We start from the raw sequence: 19,147 nt of genomic DNA, 5'->3' as shown, positions 1-19,147 counted from the left end.
TAATTCTTCATGAAATTATTTAACATGGTGAACACAGAACTCTCTACAGAATTTGGGTTTTATTTCTATTAAAGCCATGAGTTCTAAGGAAAGGCGAGTCACAAAGAGGGCTTCTCAGGAAGATTTTCTTGTTACTAGCTTTGTTGAAGAAGAAAATTGTAGGATTGTACTTTTAACTAGCACAAGCATCAGGTCATAGGCCTTCTGTTTTATGTTTAAACAGAAACAAACAACAGCAAGTAATGCCAGAGAGGCTAGTACCCATTCCAGTAACAGTAAAAACCCCCATAAAATGCAACTCTTATTTCTAAAATTTGAAACATATTTAAAGTTCAATTCTTTTTGCTGCAGCAATATATTATCAAGCAAAGAGGCCCATCACGCCTTTAATTTGAAAGAGGTAAGAGTATTCATACATTAACATTACCTTCATGGCCTCCTCTCTAAAAGCTCTGATACAGTCAATCCCTTTCATGTAGTACTGAGAACCTTTATTTTCCAAGAACTGATCAATGCGGTTTACCAACTGCTGACTCACTGGAAGACAAGGAGAAATAAACTGATAAATAAATAAAAGAATGCACACTTTCAAAGAAAAAAACCAATTTTTCTTCTACATCTCTCTTTTTCTACTCCACAGGCATCTAAGTAGTTAATCATACCCACACTGCCTCAAGCTATGCAAGTTGATAATTGTTATATAAGCTAGTGACAATAATTTCAGCCTCTCTGGAAAAGCCAGATATACTAAGGAAGAGCCTCAAGCATGTCCAAGGCGTACTTTTCCCTGAAAACCACAAAAAAAAAGCAGTGGCCTAACTTGTTTGATGAAAATTTGGAATCCTAAAGCTTAGGGAGGTTAATGTTCTACAACACAAGCTTATCCACTAAACATCCTTTGCAATTGATGCATATTTCAATAAAAGCATTAAATTTATGAGAAAGGTGTAATAATGTCAAACCATTAGGTGTAGGGTGACTGCAGTTAAAAGACCTTGCTGTTATTGACATCAGAGTATGTCTTGTCTCTTGTACAGGTAGTTTGATAATTTTTCATCAGAGCAAACAGGTTTATAGTTATAGAGATTATAAACTGTGTGTGCCTGACACAAAGAAGCAAAGGTAAACAGGGAGACCTGTACCAACAAGAAGGGGAACACCAGTTTTACCCTTACTATTGAGCTCCTAAATGGCAGGTAGCTGTAAACCACAGCAAACAGACAAGAGAAAATGTCACCCAAGAGCTCTGCAAATCCAAACTAATTTCTGCTGGATTTTAGTAATTTACTTTCTCTTCATGTTTACTTACAGTTAAGGAACTGTCCAATTTTACCCTCTGGCAAACACCTCAGCCAGGGAAAAACAAGTGCGAGGAGGATACAACAGTGATCTATAAACTCAGAAGCATTGTGAAACGAATGAATAGGGAGTTGATAGTGCCCTGCCTCTCTCAAAATAACAGCCAAGACTTGGGTTAAGAACAAACAATAAAACAGGATCTTTTGAAATATACATCAGCAGTTAACCCCTTTACCACAGGCTGATTTAAGTTTTAACAACTTAAAAATCTTTAAACAAATTCTTAGAATTCTTAAAAGAATTCTTTCAAGGGAGATTAACAGTGTTGTTGCCAAAGACCAGTCGGTGATTAGCAGAACCATTCCCCTGATCTATAGCCCTTCCCAGCTCCAGATGTTATGGGCATAGACATCACCTCAAGAATCTCAGCTATGGAAGCATCAACAAAGAAAATCACCTGCCAGAGTGGTGGAAGAAAGAAGAAGTAAACACACCAAGAAGGAGACATTGTTTAAGTACCATGTTCCTCTTTGCTCATTGTGAGTATGCACAGCACCAGCTGTTATATCATTTTCTATAAAATGCCTAATTGAACTGAATCTGAAGGACAATATCTCTGCATAGTGTGAAACAAGGCATGTTTGATATTCTCCCACTTGTTTTTGACAGTTTCTAGAAAAGGAGGCAGATAATGGTTCTGCCCAACAGCAGCTACAGCACAAGAAAGTGTGCTAAAGTGCCTACTGTGCCAGAGGTAATCAGCTCACTCTCTATTTATTTCACCAGTAGCTGACAAACTAAATTGAAGTCTAACTACTTAAGCTTCCCAAGTTAAGTCAGTCCATTTTTTCATGGCTAATGATTTTCTCATTAAATGTTCTAATTTCTTATGAATTGCACTAATAAAAGCAAGTCCTGCTGGTGTTTTCAGTGGTGGTGGTGTTTTTTTTAAACACTGCCTTCTCACTGATGTGTTAAATTAAAACCCCAGGCACTATAAGGGTGCAATAAAAGTCTTTATTGTCAGAAAGATTCCGGCATACTGTTTGAAATTATTAGACACTCTACTACTTCTTTTGCATTTAGTTTTTTTTTAAATCTTTTTCCATTTGATTGCCCTGGCAGCCATCAGAAGAAAAGACTCTTGCTACTGACTGCAAGATGCCTCCTTTTGAAATCTGTTGTAAGGAACCAAAAGAAACCTGCATTGTTTTACCAGGCACTGAGTGTCCACAATATAGGCAGCAAACAGGTTACTTGGCAACAGTATTTAAAGTCACATTCCTGTAACATCCTGAAGTAGCTTCGCTAAAAACTTGATTCTATCCATTGGGTTTCCCTTAAATGATAGGCCAATGATGGGTGAATCTAAAATAGACCAAAATTCCTATGTTCTGATTAGACTACCAAATTACTTCAGGGGGCCAAAAGTGATATTAAAGACAGTAGATAAGGATTATAGCAGGAAATTCTTGAAGCGGTTGCTGTTCCTTTACACTTCTAATCTGAGAACTTCATTGATTTCCTGCTGCCTTTTCATTAGTCTGAATCTTTGGGTCTGGATGCAGCAAAAAATAGATGTCCCTGTTTTTGGAGCAAAGCATGTTCTGCATAAAGATGTCTTTTTAACTAAGCTGTGATAAGCATTAACTCTGATGTGTCCCAGACAAATCTCAGGCATTGAGGTTTTGAGGAGTAGGAACTTGAGTTACAAACTGACAGCCTATTCAGGCCACTCCTGTGCAATTGTAACTTTTTTCTCTCCCAACTTCCCTCACTCCACCCACATTTAAGGAAGTGAACTAACAAACAGACTTCTACATTATGCATTAACTGGAATTTCCAGCACTCCTAATAACCACCACATTCTGCAGAACATCCCAAAAAATTTTAATCTTCTCTTTCCTCTTTCTACTGTACCCGACTGGTTAGATAACAAATATAGTTATTAAGGGTTGGAGAACTACAGGAAAAAAATCCCAGAATAGAAGATCTTTTAGTTCTAGCAGAATTTAATCCCTTCCCCTCTGGCATTCAAATACATTTGCTACTCCAAAATACATTCACTAGTGCTGTCATTTTTTGTGAAATATGCCATGAACAATTATATTCACTTGTTATCTCTGAACAGCTACAGTACAGAAGCGCAGTTATATTTTCATGTTTGTTCAGTTCAGCTCTTGGTTTTAATTACTATACCAATCAGATTACACAATAATAATAGCCAAAACTGTCTATTATTATAGTCCAAGCTCGATTTCTGGGGGATTTCCCCCCCCCACCCCAAAATAAATCAGGTTAAAAATTTCTTCCTTTAGACAAAAGACACCTGTTGTTAATCTTCTGATTTAGGTGCTGCTGGTGGTAATGATATGTATTCATGGACAGTGTTTAAAGTGTGATTCACTGACAAATCAGTTAAATCACCTAATAATTCATTTTAAAATACTGCTCTGTATCATCTTTCTAGAACTGAAAAGAAGAAAGAAATTCTGAACTGAAAACTGTACTAATTTTTAAGGACCTCCTTCATCTTTAAGCCAAGAAGTAAGAATTTTAAGACCAAGAGCTGTTGGCTGTTGAACTAATCCAGTACCCTATGAGGAGCTCTTCAGTTTTGAAAAGGTGTCTCTAAATGTCCTGAGTACGGATCCGAATGATTGAGGCTGGATGTCTGAAGGACTTATGACCCAAATCCCTGCTAAAAACAGGGTTCACTATGGAACAGGTGGCTCAGTGCTCCACAGACTTGAGTTCCATGTAGCTCCAAAGATGGAGAGTCTCCGAAGTTCTCGTGGGCCCCTTTTTCTGTGTGAGCCCTATGATCTTTATTATCTTTTTCCCCATAACATCTAATTCAAATTCTGTTTGTTGCAACTCAGAGCTTTGAGTCTCACCCAGTCACTATGCCCTTCAAAGACAAACCTGGCTTCATCTTCTCTGTGAAGCAGATATACAGAAAACTTCAAAGTGATTCTATATACTCAAGTATTTGGTTTGCAAAAACCTTTCTAATGACTGAATCATTTTCATCAAACCAGTCATTGCATTTGGCCTGCCTAGCAGTAGAGCATGGCTAGTCTCTGAAATATACAAAAACATCCAGTAAGATAAAAATGCAGACAAACTGCAAAAACATGCCAACAAATAATTAAATTAAGTATTAGCTTTTTAAAAAACTATCTAAGCTCCAGAAAGGTAATTAATAATCCTTATTTCTACAGAAAATCTTGCAATAAAATATCATCCTAGTTCACATGCAGTTACTGATTCTTTCAGCTATATTTTTCTAGAAATGCCTAGGAAAAAAACATTAACTAATTTACTATAAATATAGAAATGAGAGCTTAGTGCAATTTGTCTCTGGACATGCAGATTTCTCTCCCAGCTGAAAATCAGTAAATTAAAAAAGCTTTTTTGACATCATGTTCTCAGACAGGAGTACTGTAAGATGCAATGAAATACGGCCTATAAACTCACACAGAAAATTTACAAATCAAAGAAAATACTATGCATGTGTCAATACCTTTTTCTATTCCCCTGATCCTATCTTATACAGAAGCCTATGAGAATACAATACAACACAGCAGACATGATGTGCTCTCAAGAGATGCAGACATGGATGGAAAGCTCCAAACAGGAAGATGAGCTGGTAGTATGTGGCTACTCCCTTGGCATTACAAAGATGGCAAGCACTGATTGCATTTTCTGAAGCCTTCTCTGAAGCCGCAGCAATGAAGAAACTCATTGTACACTCTTGGGAGCAACAATTAGATTCTACTCAGGTAAACTAATCTCTTATATGTGCAGTCATCGACAAAAACGTCAGAAGCTGTTATCAGGAGACATCTCTTTGTGATGACTCTACACTTGTGACTTGCTCAAAATAAGACCTGCATAACATGACATCTCTCTGGCCATGAATGCAAATAAGAAAGGATGTCTAGAGGGGAACACAATTCTAGTGACATGAGCACCAGCATTAACCAGTAAGCTGAAACCATCACACATCTTACCACGTAACCCTTAAGCAGCTCCCTACTGTAATAAACAACACAGTTTACAGGTAAAACCAAAGTTGATCATTGTTTCAGAAATTGATCTGCCAGTCCAGAAAACCTATCTCTAAGACCCTTACCAATTTGAAAATCTTTGATATTCTGCAGATACTTATTTAGGGGTTAGTGGCAAAGATCTCACACAGCATCAGACACAGACTAGCTTCCATTTAAGATTTCTGCTATAAAAGGTACAAACGCTGATTAATGCATCCCAGTGAGGGCACTGCAGGAAATATACTGGTGCATATTTTCAGTGACAAACAGACCATCAGGACTTCCTCCAAGTTATTTCAGAAGAAAAAGAAAAATAATCACCTTGACATCCTCTGGTACTGCTAACTTTATAATTTTGGTGTGGGTGTGCCATTAACCTGCAGCTGAATTAAAAAGCAACTGTAGTGTCACTATTTAAAGTACAACTCCTCCTACTGCTACAACTTCTCTATCTACTAAAAAACAACCCACTACCAATCAAACAGTTGAAAGGTCTTTCTCCTCCCAATGAAAGGACTGCTGTTATTTAAAAGGTGAATGTAAGCTCTATTCAGTTAGGAGGACTGTAGCAGATTTTTTTTAATACAAGAAAGAAAAACAGAATGCAACTGAGCAGTTCTTCTGTCTGCATCCTGACACGTAAAATGCTACCCTTTTTACAAATAAGTATTTGAATGCCACAGATTATCCTTTTCTACAAAGAAATTTTATATTTCTTATGTTCTAGCAGAGGGAAAAAATTTCATCATTAAATGACAAAATTATGCCAAAAAAACCCCTTAGAACCAATGAATAGTTTTAAGGCAGAATTTACTATTTACTTAACCAAAGTGCAATACAGCAAGCCATTAAAAACATGCCTGCAACGTTCAATGTATTAAGCCACCTAAAAGGCTCTAAAGCACAAAAAGGATTATCCAGAAGAAAGAGATAATATGCAAAGTATGTTTTTATTTATAGCAGCTTCTATCTCTCCTTTAAATGGGTGACTGCACTACATTCTGTTTAACTACACGTTATCATTACAAAGCAGATCACAAAGAATAAAAACAAATTGCTCAAAATTTCAGAACCTTCCAACCATGTACTGCAGTTATCTCCAGCGCAGCTACCAAATGGACATATTTAAGCACTCTTTCTAGTTAAACCATCTTCAAGGGTAATCACTATACTTATTTCTGCCTTAAAGCTTTCCTACATGAAAAAATTTATCACCATAACAAAGTAGTCAACTGTGCCACAGTTTCTGTATTCTAATGTATTGTACAATGCTTTTTTTACTGCATCTTAATATACCTGTGATTTAAGAACACAACTCCAAATATTTTTTCAATAAATAATTTCTTCTGAGTCTAATGAAAAATCCATGTAAAAAAGCTAGCTAGCTGGCTTCGAGGTCTAGAAATTCAGGAGAGAAATAGCTATGCAGGGTTAACAGGCCGTATCACAACTCAGTATACCACTAAACACACTCCTGAAACTACATCCAAAAGGACCAAATGTCTTGTTGAAATACCCGGTACCTCACTTAAACACCTCTGCAAATCTTTCTTCGAAAAGGAATGTGACATTAATGGCTATTTGGCAGATCAGGTTTAACCCTGCCACAACCTTCAAATCATCCTTTATGAGATAAAGGACCCGTCCATCTTGTGCATTCTGTTTAAGACACCTTTGGATTACATATATCTCTGTATAGCTACTCCAGGAGGGAAATACCATACAAACCAATGATAATTTCATGGCATTTTTAGACTTAGGCCATGCAAGACAATGTTTGACCGGTGCCTTTTGTTCTTCTTCATCCCTGAGAAGAGTCAGTGCACACTGACTTCAACTTTCAGATTACAAATACTACCTCCTTATTCCACTCTGAATTCACCTGTGCTTTCTTTCACTCACAAGCAGTAAGAAATGACCTTTGCATGTGAAATTTAAGTCCCAGACATAAGAGTTTCTTTTTTGTTCATGCAACATGAGACAGGTTGCTCACACTCTGCACACCCACCAGCTCTCCACTTCAAGCCAGAAAGATCCCGGGAATGAGAAGCTGAGGCTCATTCTGAATGGGCAGTCAGTGAATACCAAGGGGTCTTTGTTAGAAACCTGAGGGGTTGCTCAGGTGCCTCAGTGTAGCTGTCTAGTGCCTTCTTACCCAAACACAGCTACCTACCTGAGACTTTTAATTGGGGAAGGTAAGTATTAACATGGGAATTACAAACTACACCTTCCTTGGCTGAGTGGCATTACAAGCTAACCTGTAAATTCCAGAGCAACTCAAATTGCACTAGAAACTTAAGTTTAGACAAATGGATTGCATTTACTGAACTCTGAAGGTGCTACTAATATAATTAAGATAGACAAAAGTAATTTACCATCTTTGAAGTCAGCATTTTTCTTCCTCACCAGAACTCGGAAATCTTCTGCTGGGTTAACACTGCCTACCTACAAGAAGTACAAAACCAATTCAATTGTCTTCCAATATCCATCTCATTAAAGAATCTTTAATTTTTTTTTTATTTAAATATGAAAACAGAAACTGTGTACTTCTCTGCATTCAGACTCAAAAATGCAAGTCTTATAAAGTGTGTTAATGCACAGTACTCCTGGCAAAGGTTGGCTATGACATGAGCAGGATGAACCCACTCTGCTGCACTGTTACAAGTTGGCCACTTCTCTGGTGCTGAGAGGACAGAGGCACAATAATTCAGGTTATCTGCTAGTTCAGCTTTGAGATCTTCTGTAGCACAGACTTCTTAGACCTCCCTAATTTCACCACATGCTTAGCAAGGAGTGGGAGCTCCCAGGCACATGGGTACAGAACCAGTGGTTTGCCACTCCAATAGGACCTCAAAATTAAAAGCTTGCACTTAAATCATCTAGGCTTTCTGGCAGAGTCCGACATCTTAAAGCCAAAGCTCTAAATGGGCATGCAAATGCAGAAACCTTTCAAAGGAACTAAAACCAGGTCAAATATAAATAAACACTGAAAAATGGATGCATTAACTTGAGGAGAAAAAAACCAACAACCCTACATGGCTTAAAATTTCCCATCAGCAATCATAATTCTCCTGCTTTTTCTTTTTTATGCTTTGCTGTCAAAATAATTCATGGACTTTGTAATAAGTTTGCTTGGTCTCACTGTATTTCTTTAAGATTTAGCAATGCCACTTTTCAGGAAATATCAGAAAATTGTATTAGAAGTGCAGAAAACTGAAATCTTTTTAGACTTCAAATATTTTTATAAGTATCAATAATGCTTTTTTTCAAAATGAACCTTAAAGAACAGCACATTTGAAAACAAGAAGTTAGCGCAATATTAATTTTTTTTTTATAATAGGAAAATATCAAATAAAGGAAGGTGCAGTTATGATATAGTTTTCATCTAGTTACAAAATTATAAGTTAGATCTAGTGGCAAGATGAAGCCAAATTTCTGATTTAGACCCCCAATTAGTGCAGAGAACAATGTCTAAAATCACAGCAATACTTTTGATTAAATACAGAGGCAACTTCTATGTTGCAGAAGATATGAAAGACAGCAAGAACAAAATTCAGCCACTGAGCTCCAAATCTGTTTTCTTCAGATCCTCAGGGTTTCCTTTTAGAGTTTTAAACACCAAGAGAGAATTTTGTCCTAAAATATCCACGACTGATGGAAACTTGTGTTAACACATGCCTAAGGGCAGAGAAAGTTGTCTTCACAATCTCTAGCAGAGTATCAAATGTACAAGTAGACAGTATTTCAGTCATGTTTCAGCTAGAAACTCTCCTTTTATCAGGAATTCTGTATATTCACCACAATAGACTTTGAGAATTAATCTTGCCCTTTGATAATCAGATTTGTAAAAATATGCTTACAGAGGTGATATTGCCTTCAGCAAGTTTCATAATGCTAAAGCTTTCTTCCTCATCTTCAATTTTTGGTTTCTTAAGGCTGGGTTCATCTTCACTGCAAAAGAGAAGGACAAAAATGAATATAAACACTTGAAGATGATTGTCCTGCCTACTAACTAGGAAGTCAATAAATTAATGAAATATACATTGAACTAAACTTCATTACATAACTGTTCCAAAATCAACACTTATCCATGCCTTATTTTTCCCTTGGGTTGCACAAACCAGACAGTAGAAACAGAGATCAAACTTCATCTTCACATACAGCAAAGGCATCACTTCTTGAAGATATGAGATTATTACTGCTTATTTCAGGTGTGAATTTCCTTATACAGACCTTCATCTTTCTAAACACAGAATATCTCCAAACACTTTATTTGGAACCTCTGTGTTGAGTTAGCCTTGATAATTTACAGTATATAACATGACATTTGGTGTCTTCACTAGATTTTTTTTTTCCTAAGCATGAAATGTCAATGAAAATTTACCAGTTTATTAAGACATTAATTTACTGTTCAAACACTACCTGCTAGAGCCTGTCTTGGAATTTACAGCTAATACAAACCTGTTTATACAGTGGCTTTTGAGTCTAATGACCACTACTCTCCATCAGCACATGAGAGCTATGTAAACTTCCACCTTGTGTTTGTTAAAACCTGCTAGACAAACTCCAGTTAAGCAGATCAGAACTCTCTTAGGAGATTTCAAGCTACATCTCAAAATGCTTTTAAAAGACTATTTTTGTTTTTAAAAAGCTAATTGTGATTTTGGGCTACTTTCTTGCTTTGTCCTTACAGCTAACATAGAGCAAGGTGTACATTCAAACTAGGAACTTAATTCTAACATGTAACATGCTACACTTCAGAGCACATCTCAGCAACAGAGGAAAATCCAGATAATCACAAAAGGGGAAGAAAATCAGATGCTGTCAGGCTACTGACACAGACAAATTGATTTCCGTTTAAGAATGACTGAAAGCTACTCAGCAACCCAAAGGGCAGGATTTGTGTTTCAGGAATCCCAAAACAAAGCAACAAGCTTTTCTGAAAAATTCTACTACTGTGAAAAGAAGAAACTGTTTGATGATGTAGGGACAAAGCCAGAGATCCTGGACTAGCAGCCACTTTTCATTCTGCAAGATCAGAACTGATTGCAAAAACTGCACTGCACGTTACAGAAGCAATCAACTATTAGAAATAATTTCTGGAGTCTTCCTTTTTGCTTTCTATAGCACACTCCTCCCCTACTTTACAATCATTGTCTATCTCACTTTGTTTCAGCAATCTTCTCTGTCCCTAATTTTGTCACTACCAAAATGAAATCCCTTCTCCTCAGCAACTCCTGTCATTTAGCATAACCTTACTTATCACTCTGGGAGAAATGATGACTTTAGCTATGCCTAAGGACAGGGATAAGATACCTTTGCTTCATTCTCAACTCTGCTGACTTTCTGGCTAACCTTGAACAAGTTGCTTGATTGTTTTGAACATCCTGTGTGTCTCTCTGTAAAAGGAGAAACTTATACTTATCAACACCAGAGAGTTTAGAAGCCTCACTGGAACCAAAAATCTTGTATATTAATATGGTTTGATGAAAGGTGTAAAGAACAACAAAAATTCTCTTTTAGAATAGTTTCCTCCAAAAGTACATGGCAATCAATTTTCTTCTTTTTCTTCCTGCATTATTTTTACTGATTCAAAATGCTTCGGTATTGGAGGAAGGAGAAAATAAATGATGATGCTGCATTTAACAGCCTAGGACCAAATCTACAGTTGTCATTAATCAGTGCAGCACAGCAGAAACTAATGAATCCATAGCCATTTATACCAGCCAAGGATCTGACATTTAGAATATGCACTGATTAGCAGTATTTTTAAACTGCAAAACGTGCAATTACTATTCGAGAAAAATTAATAAAATACAAGATTAATTTGAAACACCCACTTCTACATTAATATAGAAGCCTTTCACATCCTACAAAGCTGGATGAGATAACAGCCTCTCCACAGCCAACCTAAGAAGGAAAAAGTAAAATGTTTTCTATATTACTGGAATTATTTTTTATAAACTACACAGATCTTAAGCAAAAGTGATACAAATGAATACTGAAATCTCTATTAAGATATCATGCCTAAAATTATGCTGCTTTAGTCCTATTAGACCTTAAAAAAGAATCTAGTCAATATGATGACAGGAGATGCAAATCAGTTTTAGAAAACAAAAATAATGGTTAAGACATCTTTTAAACAACTATTTCCAAATACTTAAGTGCAACCTATATCTTAGTATTAATAAGTTGACTCTCATAGAACCATAGCATTTAGAATCACAGAATGGTTTTGGTTGGAAGGAACCTTAAAGATCACCCACTTCCCTACACCCCTGCCATGGGCAGGGACACCTCCCACTAAACCAGGCTGCCCAAAGCCCCATCCAGCCTGGCCTTGAACACTGCCAGGAAGGGGCATCCACAACCTTTCTGGGCAACCTGTACAAGTGCCTCTGATATTTAATATTTTCCTTAATCATTGTTGCAAAGTGATGCACTTTTCTTTATCCAGTGAATAAATTCTATTGTCTCAGCTTTCCCCCAAACACAGAACAAAAACATACAGTTAAGACTGCTGTTGTAGCAATGATAAAATACTACCAGTCCCATTCATTACTCCAGCAATACCATTTTTCTGCAATTTTTAAAAAATCTTAACTATCATTCATTCTTCTTTGCATAGTTAAGTCTGTATCCTTTCACTTCTTTTACAGCTTTTTTTTTTTAAATCATTTTAATGCCCAACATCAATTTCTATTTAAATTACTTTTACAGCTACTTTTATCACCCCTCTAAAGGAAACTAGTTTTAAAACAAAACAGATTTCCTTCTTGCTTGTCAGATGCTTTTGGGAAGATATATTTTAAAGCAACTAACAGTAATGGGTCACTGCTTTTTGTTTAAATTCTCTCTCTAGCTTGTTTGAGCCCAATTTTTTGCCTTTTATTCCTAAAATGGCTCTACCACTTTTTAAGATATACATATAAATGTACATATGTACATAAACCCAGAGCAACTGGGGCATGGAGCAAGCAAAAGAGAATTTTTCATCAGTATGAATTCACAGACACACCAAGGCAACAGGAATACACTGAAATCAGCAACAACAACAAAACAGCCAGGTGTTTCCCAGTCTGTAATGAGGAATGTCATTAGTCTCAAGCAGCAAAGTGAGGAGTCCTGTGCCATGTCTTCCCAAAGAGAACATGCTGAGGAGGCTCTACCCAACCCAGAGGAAAGGACTGAGCTAAGCAAGAGCTCAAAACACCTCAAAAGATGTCATTCCTAGTGCTGAAAGGACTGAACCAAAAAATGACAAAATGAAGGGAGAGGGAGCTAACTGAGAACACTCCAGCATCTCAGGGACCCACTAGTTATATTATAGATTTCAATAAATTAATTCCTCAGAGGCAGATTTTGTTTATGTAAATTGATTTGGCTGGGGTGACAGTACAACTGCAGTATCGCTTCAGCATTTATTCTTCCTATCTACAGCACAAATAAACTAAACACAGTATATTCAATAACAACAAAAATACCCTGTCTTAAAACTTCAAACAATAGCTGTTCCAGGAAGTGTCTATAACAGCTTGATTTTTTTTGGAGACAACCACATTAATTGCACAGCAGATAATAATGAAACTGCTTTTCTTTGCAGGTTGCCCAGAAAGGATGCACAAACCCTGAAGGTTTCCAAAGCCAGACTGTATGAATCCCTCCTTAGATCTCACAGGTGGTCTTTGAGCAACAGGTTGACCAAGAAGCCTCAGGTGGTCCATTCCAATCTGATGGATTTTGTGATTCTGTGACAGCAAATACAGACATGAGGAACTCACATGAGTAGGCACAGGTTCCCCAGACATGAGGAACTTACTGGTTCCTGTTGTGTCCTGCACTGCAACAGTATGACCACCACTATTCACAAAATACTCCAGACATTCTGTGGCACCACAATATTCTCTATCCATCAGCATTTTTTCCAGTGTGTAACTCATTGATTTTCTGTTCAAAAGATTCTGAGCCTGATTCATCCAGCAAAAACAACCTGAAGTGTAAAAAAAAAAAGTTTCAAAAAAATCCATAATACATTTCTAACGTACTTGTCTTTGAAGATGTCTTGTGCAGTCTTCTCTTCTTTTTTCTTGCCAACTTCCTTTAGGGGGAAAAGTGCTTTTACTCTTTCCAGAGGAGCCTGACACCTTTCTCTTACCACACAAGGCATCTCCAGCATTTCTAAAAGGTGCTGCTCTGTTGGTGGCAGTGGCTTATCAGAGTGAAAAGCCTTGTGCTGCAAACACTGCAAGAAACAAAACAGTCTGAGCAAAGCAGAATTTTCAATTATATTAAAAACTTTCAATGCAATGCCTGTACACCATATGGTAACTGCAAAATATCTTCCATATTAAACATACTACCTTTACATTGCTGAAAAATATTCTGTCTCACAATGGACTGAAAGTTTATGATCAACTGTTAAAGGAGATTATTAATGATATTAAACAAGAATACTGATGCAGATGAGTGTTCCCACACTCACTGGAATGAATTCTATGAAAATTATTAGAAAAATCCCAGGAATGAAACAGTCATCTGCAACTGTTCATATGTTTAGCTTCACTCTACCTTTAAAAAGCAGTTCTCTTATAAAACAGTCTCATGGGAGAGATTTCTTTACACTTCAAAATTAAGTAAATGAGATCTATCCCAACCACACACTCCAGTTATTGTAACAGTTTAATGTCCCTCAAAGAAAATATTTTTTTCTTGGTCAATTACACTCAGTATGCATACAGGAGGAATGTTCACAAGCTTAAGAGAGAATGTAAATAGAAAGAGAGAATATTAAATGTGCACAGGTAGGGCACAGAATGTATGTTTGGAAACTAGCTTTGAAAGGAGTAGGGAAGGAAGGGGCCTGACAGATGCACAAAGCTGGAACAGATGGTGAGAGCTACAGAGAAGGATTTTTCACCCAAGTGTAGAGTCAGTGCACACAGTCACGAAGTCAAACAGACGGGGAGAGATGAGGTTAATGAGGCAGGCTACAGAAATTCCATGGAGGGTTTTGAAAACCAAGTAAATATCTTTACAATTTTGTGAAGTGTGAGACAGCAGTAGAAAGGTATGTGCATTTACAAATACACACAGAGATACCAGTGCATGCACAAAAACACATAAAACCACATGATATACAAAGGAGACCATTTTTTTTCTATGCTCATTGTACTAGGTGCATTAGAGACCCATGTGAAGGTACCTACTCCGTAAACTAGGAATACAGCAGAGATTTGCTCCCCTGCTGGCTGTCAGACATGACAATTATTTAAAAAACAAAATCAAAGCAAATAAAAGCTCCTATTCATACTGGGAATCTGCCAATACAGAAAATCAAGACAATATGTGACACATCAATACTGATGTGTTTTCAGGCTGCCATTAAGATTCCAGTCCATATTAGAACATAATGCCAAAAGGAGGCAGTTGTACAAGGCTACTGATTTGGAAACACTTGTAATGATTTAAGGAACAATTATTTTGAAAGAGTAAAAATGTGGCTGGAAGCTGCAGTAATGGCTCTTGTTATTAAAAAAAAAATAGGTAATTGAATTAAACTCACAAACCAAAAAAACGTTAAGTCCCCTGTTAAGCCAATGTGTTTCAGGCTTTTGTAACTAACATCTTAATGTGTGCAGCTGCAGGAGCTGAGCAGACTGAGCGGCCACAGCATCCACTTGTACCTGTTTTTGAAGTGGATGACTACATTTCAAACCCGACATGGCAGGTACTGTCAAAACTCAGGTGCTAAATGGAGACTAAGTTAAAAAGACAACCTGGAGTTTCTAAACCAACACCGTCCCTCTTAACCTTGCTTCCCCCCTTCCTTCTGTGTCCAGCAAGAATCACTCCTACCCTCACAGCTAGAGGAAACCCACACTGCCACTGCCTTGCAGACTCACTGCTCTATTCATGCGTGCTGTCACCAAGGCACTAGCTCCTCATTGCTCTTCCTAATTTCTTACATTTCTACTTCTAGAGACACAGCCAGCTTTCAGGAACAGGGGTCACACCAAGATACTGGTCAATGGATGTAATGAAGTGGGCTTCACACCCTTAATTCAGTGATAAGCAATGTCATACATGCACCAACAGGTCCATCTCTCTACAGAACCACCGTTGTTGAGCAATTTGTTTATTTGACTAACAAATAAAATGCACTGCATTCCCTAAATGTCTTAGGCAATTCAAATCTCTGTATTTAAGATGGACAACTTAAACAATAATGTTGGAAGTCTACCACTACAAAAGCTACAGAAGTTCACCTAGTTTTTTCTGGAAGCAAGGAATAAAAGGTGAAAGTCTGGATATAGGATATTCCTCATCTTCCACTCCAGCAAGCATTAACAACTACTTCTCACCCACTCTGTCATTTCCTGATGCTTACCACTACTTCCAGAGATATAATTTAGCTTGATGTTTTTGTTTAAATTCTGGCTCTTGTCACTTATCATTCCAAATATCTTCATGAGGCAACAAAGCAAGGAAATGAAGTAGGAGTTCATCCTTTTCTTCAGAGTTATTTTTCAAAACCATTTATAGGTTCTATTCAGCCCAATTCACTTACTGGCTACAGTCAAAAGATGATGCAGAATTTTTCTTCACAGTTCTTAAGGAACCAGCAGTGCCATTTTGCCTAAGAACAAAATACTAAGAATTTGGGATATCTTCACAGCAAAGGAGAGAACAACTTACACAGATTAATAACAATTTTGTAATCATACAAACAAATGGGGCTGAGTGTGGCCAAAAGAAAGCACTAAGGGGACTGACAGTTTAGGACTTTCTGAACAGCAAGGACAGAAATTGCATCCTACCCCATACATTCAGTCAGTAAATGCTTTTTCTACTAGTAGCACTCATCCTTACAAAATCCTATTATCCTCTAAGGAAATTGGCAAGTTACTCAGTTACTCTCTTCCAGCAGCAACTGACTCAAGTGCTGGAACACTACCATCACACTGTTTCAGAAGACAAATAGCACACCTAGAAAAAACCACCTTTCACCAATAAATGACATCCACTAAACTAAAAGAATGCAAAACTATCTAGCAATATAACAGAGGAAATTCTATCCCCCAAGTACTTCATTTACAAGCAATGCCCAAGTTTTGTAATATCCAAGCTTAACAACCCTTCCTAAAATAAGAGTTGTGAAGAGGTCAGTTCATTTTAAGTTCTTGCCCTGCAATAACTTCCAACTGATCAAATCTTACACTCAGTTACACACTGTCTTGTCAATATGACTGGCAGAACTTGATGAGACCTCTGAGTTCTTCAGGTGTCAATCAGAGTAGAGTTGAAGACAGTGGGCTTAAATGTGTTCCTGAAGCACACATTGACCTTCAGATCCTTTGGTTATTTTAACAACACTGAGGAAACAAGGCTTTGGAAAGCTAGGATAAGTTTTCTTAATTTAAAAAAACATCTTCTTCCTACTTGTAAACCAAAATAAATCATGTGGAATTGCTGAGATATGAACATGATTGCTGTAATACCATTTTTGGTCAATTTTCAGAGCAGAGTCACACATTCAATATATCTCCATGGTTCTGCATACAGTACAATTCTGCAGTTGCTTAAATTGCAACATAATTTTCTTTATTTTTGAATTTGCTGCGTCATTTTTTAAGCACTTGAATTCCAATGTATAATTAAGTCTCTCATCCTCACAGTTGCAATGAAAGTCTTCGTGATATGAAAGGAATGCAAATCAAAATGGAGACAGCTTGATATAATAACTGCAGGAAGTGTGAACTGTTCTGCTGGCTCATAAAGTGCATCAGCTTAGACACCCTAACAGAACATTTTAAATGTCAACAATGTTAATAACCATTTATTACTGATGCAGTTCACCTCAGACTGACCTGGTTTGGAACACTGCTAGATGCAACACTGCACAGAAAATTGATGGGACACAGAATGAGAAGCTGAAGACATCCCAAATTTTCAGCTAATTTTCCTCTTTGTCCAAAAGCTGAAGACTGAATCTATGTCCACAACACAGTGTTGAGAGGCAAGTTTTAACTTGCCTAGTCTATGTGCCTGTGAGTATCACTGATGCTGTAGCAGACACCTCAGGACAGGTATAATTTCCCTTGCTTCCTGGAAACTAGAAATTTTAAAGATAAATCTATGTCAGGGACAAAACAGAAATCACCAGTTACCACATATTTTAATGCCAGAGATTTATATCTGCATTTTCACAATGCAGATCTTTCCAACGTGAATCAAAGAAAGACAGAAGGGTGAAAAGTCTTAAGAAAAGAAGTTTTTAAAAAATACCATATAGTTCATCTCACCTGATATAATCTCTGAAAATGAGGGTTTGGAATTTTGCTGGGCTTAAATAGGTCCTCAAAAGTTTCTCCATCTTCTTGAACCAAATTCATAGAATCAATCAGTGAGTCAACAGCAGATAACTGATCCACTAAGGCAGAAATTACATACAAAGGAAGATTAAATACACTTGCAGATTAATGGATTTCTTGAAACCATTTATAAATGAAGATTTGCTTCCCACTGAGAGATTTTTACCAAGTCACTACGTGCCACAGAACACACTGCAGCTATGGATGTGTCAATAAAGAATATGGATAATGGACACAATAATAAACCCCTGCTTTATTTAAGGACTACAGTGTAAAATCATAAAGCCTTTTTCTTTTCCCCCAAGACCTCAATTATTGTTGCCTTTCTGCTTTGGCTTTTCTTCTTTTTCAAGATGTTTTCATTTGCAACAGAAGGTTTATAGGCCACTTATAAAATAAGGAGAACAGTTGGTTTGCAAAACTAAATGGCATAATATAAATTTTTAAAGTTATGATTGCAAATTAACACAGTTCACAATAGCCAGCTACTGCTTTGGTAAGACAGATTTTACATTTGTTATCAAACTGCTGGTTACAGGCAAGAAAACAGAAACACCTATAGAAACAAACCAGCATGCTAAATATACCCTGACGTGCAGGTGCCCATTCAATGCATCTCATAACAAATGAAAGAAGCAGGAGCGATTTTAAACTACATCCACTTAAGACTCATTGCTGTGCAAAACTCTCAGAACAGCAAGTCAAGTTTTGTGTAGCTGCATGTTCTCCAAAGATGCCATCCATCTCAATCTGGACACCAATAAGCACACAGTTTAATAACACTCCACAGAAAATACTGTCTTTGTCTTTGTACATTATATTAACAGGCCATACTGCAAATGGCTACAGGACCAGCTTTGCACCAACAGAGCAGCTGCCTCTGTTCTAATTCTAGCTAGCTAATCACACACTGTAGATCCCACAAGGTTTGGCCATTTCCGCCCACAAATGAGTTCAAAGATCAAAGGATACAGAGGACTAATCGCAGCTCTTTATCACAGGATCCTGTGAGACTCACAATGCTGTAACCTGAGCCAGAAGTCATTTAACAGGACAGTTGAAATACTGCCTGCAAACTTAGGTCTGCTCAGCCTGCACGTGAAGTGCCAAAGCTTTAATACACATTTACACTTCAAGATGACATCACCGTAATGGATGCCCAAATATAAGGGTGTTTTCCTAAGCCAAAATAACAACAGAGCTTATCCTTTCATTGGTGAGCCAAATATTCTCTTTTAGAGCATCTTAGAAGACAACAAGCAGGTTACTTGACCAGGAAATGTCTTACCTGTAGGAATGCATTTTTTACTGTTTTTCAAGGATGAAAATACATATTGTCTCAGGTCTTCCATATAGGGTAGCTGCACATAGATGAGACACTGTGCAAGAGGAAATAAAAAACAACTGAGCCTGAAGAAAAAA

The 19,147-nt window shown here is 37.2% G+C and overlaps 1 protein-coding gene across 4 annotated transcripts in view; it reads right to left on the bottom strand.

The window, feature by feature from the left end:
* XRCC5 (X-ray repair cross complementing 5) overlaps nt 1-19,147 on the bottom strand; it is a 54,835-nt gene that overhangs the window by 9,354 nt on the left and 26,334 nt on the right. For all 4 annotated transcript variants that reach the window (XM_038142427.1, XM_038142426.1, XM_038142428.1 and 1 more), the window contains 6 exons: nt 19,014-19,104; nt 17,657-17,784; nt 13,400-13,596; nt 9,215-9,305; nt 7,730-7,799; nt 428-537 (listed from right to left, as the gene is read on the bottom strand). In XM_038142427.1, coding sequence (XP_037998355.1) covers nt 428-537; nt 7,730-7,799; nt 9,215-9,305; nt 13,400-13,596; nt 17,657-17,784; nt 19,014-19,104 — 687 coding nt within the window. The remainder of the gene's footprint in view (nt 1-427; nt 538-7,729; nt 7,800-9,214; nt 9,306-13,399; nt 13,597-17,656; nt 17,785-19,013; nt 19,105-19,147) is intronic.

Source organism: Motacilla alba, chromosome 7, assembly GCF_015832195.1.
Source record: "Motacilla alba alba isolate MOTALB_02 chromosome 7, Motacilla_alba_V1.0_pri, whole genome shotgun sequence".
NCBI lineage: Eukaryota > Metazoa > Chordata > Aves > Passeriformes > Motacillidae > Motacilla > Motacilla alba.
The sequence above is the reverse complement of the archived record's forward strand: the minus strand, read 5'-3'. Positions and strand labels throughout refer to the sequence as shown.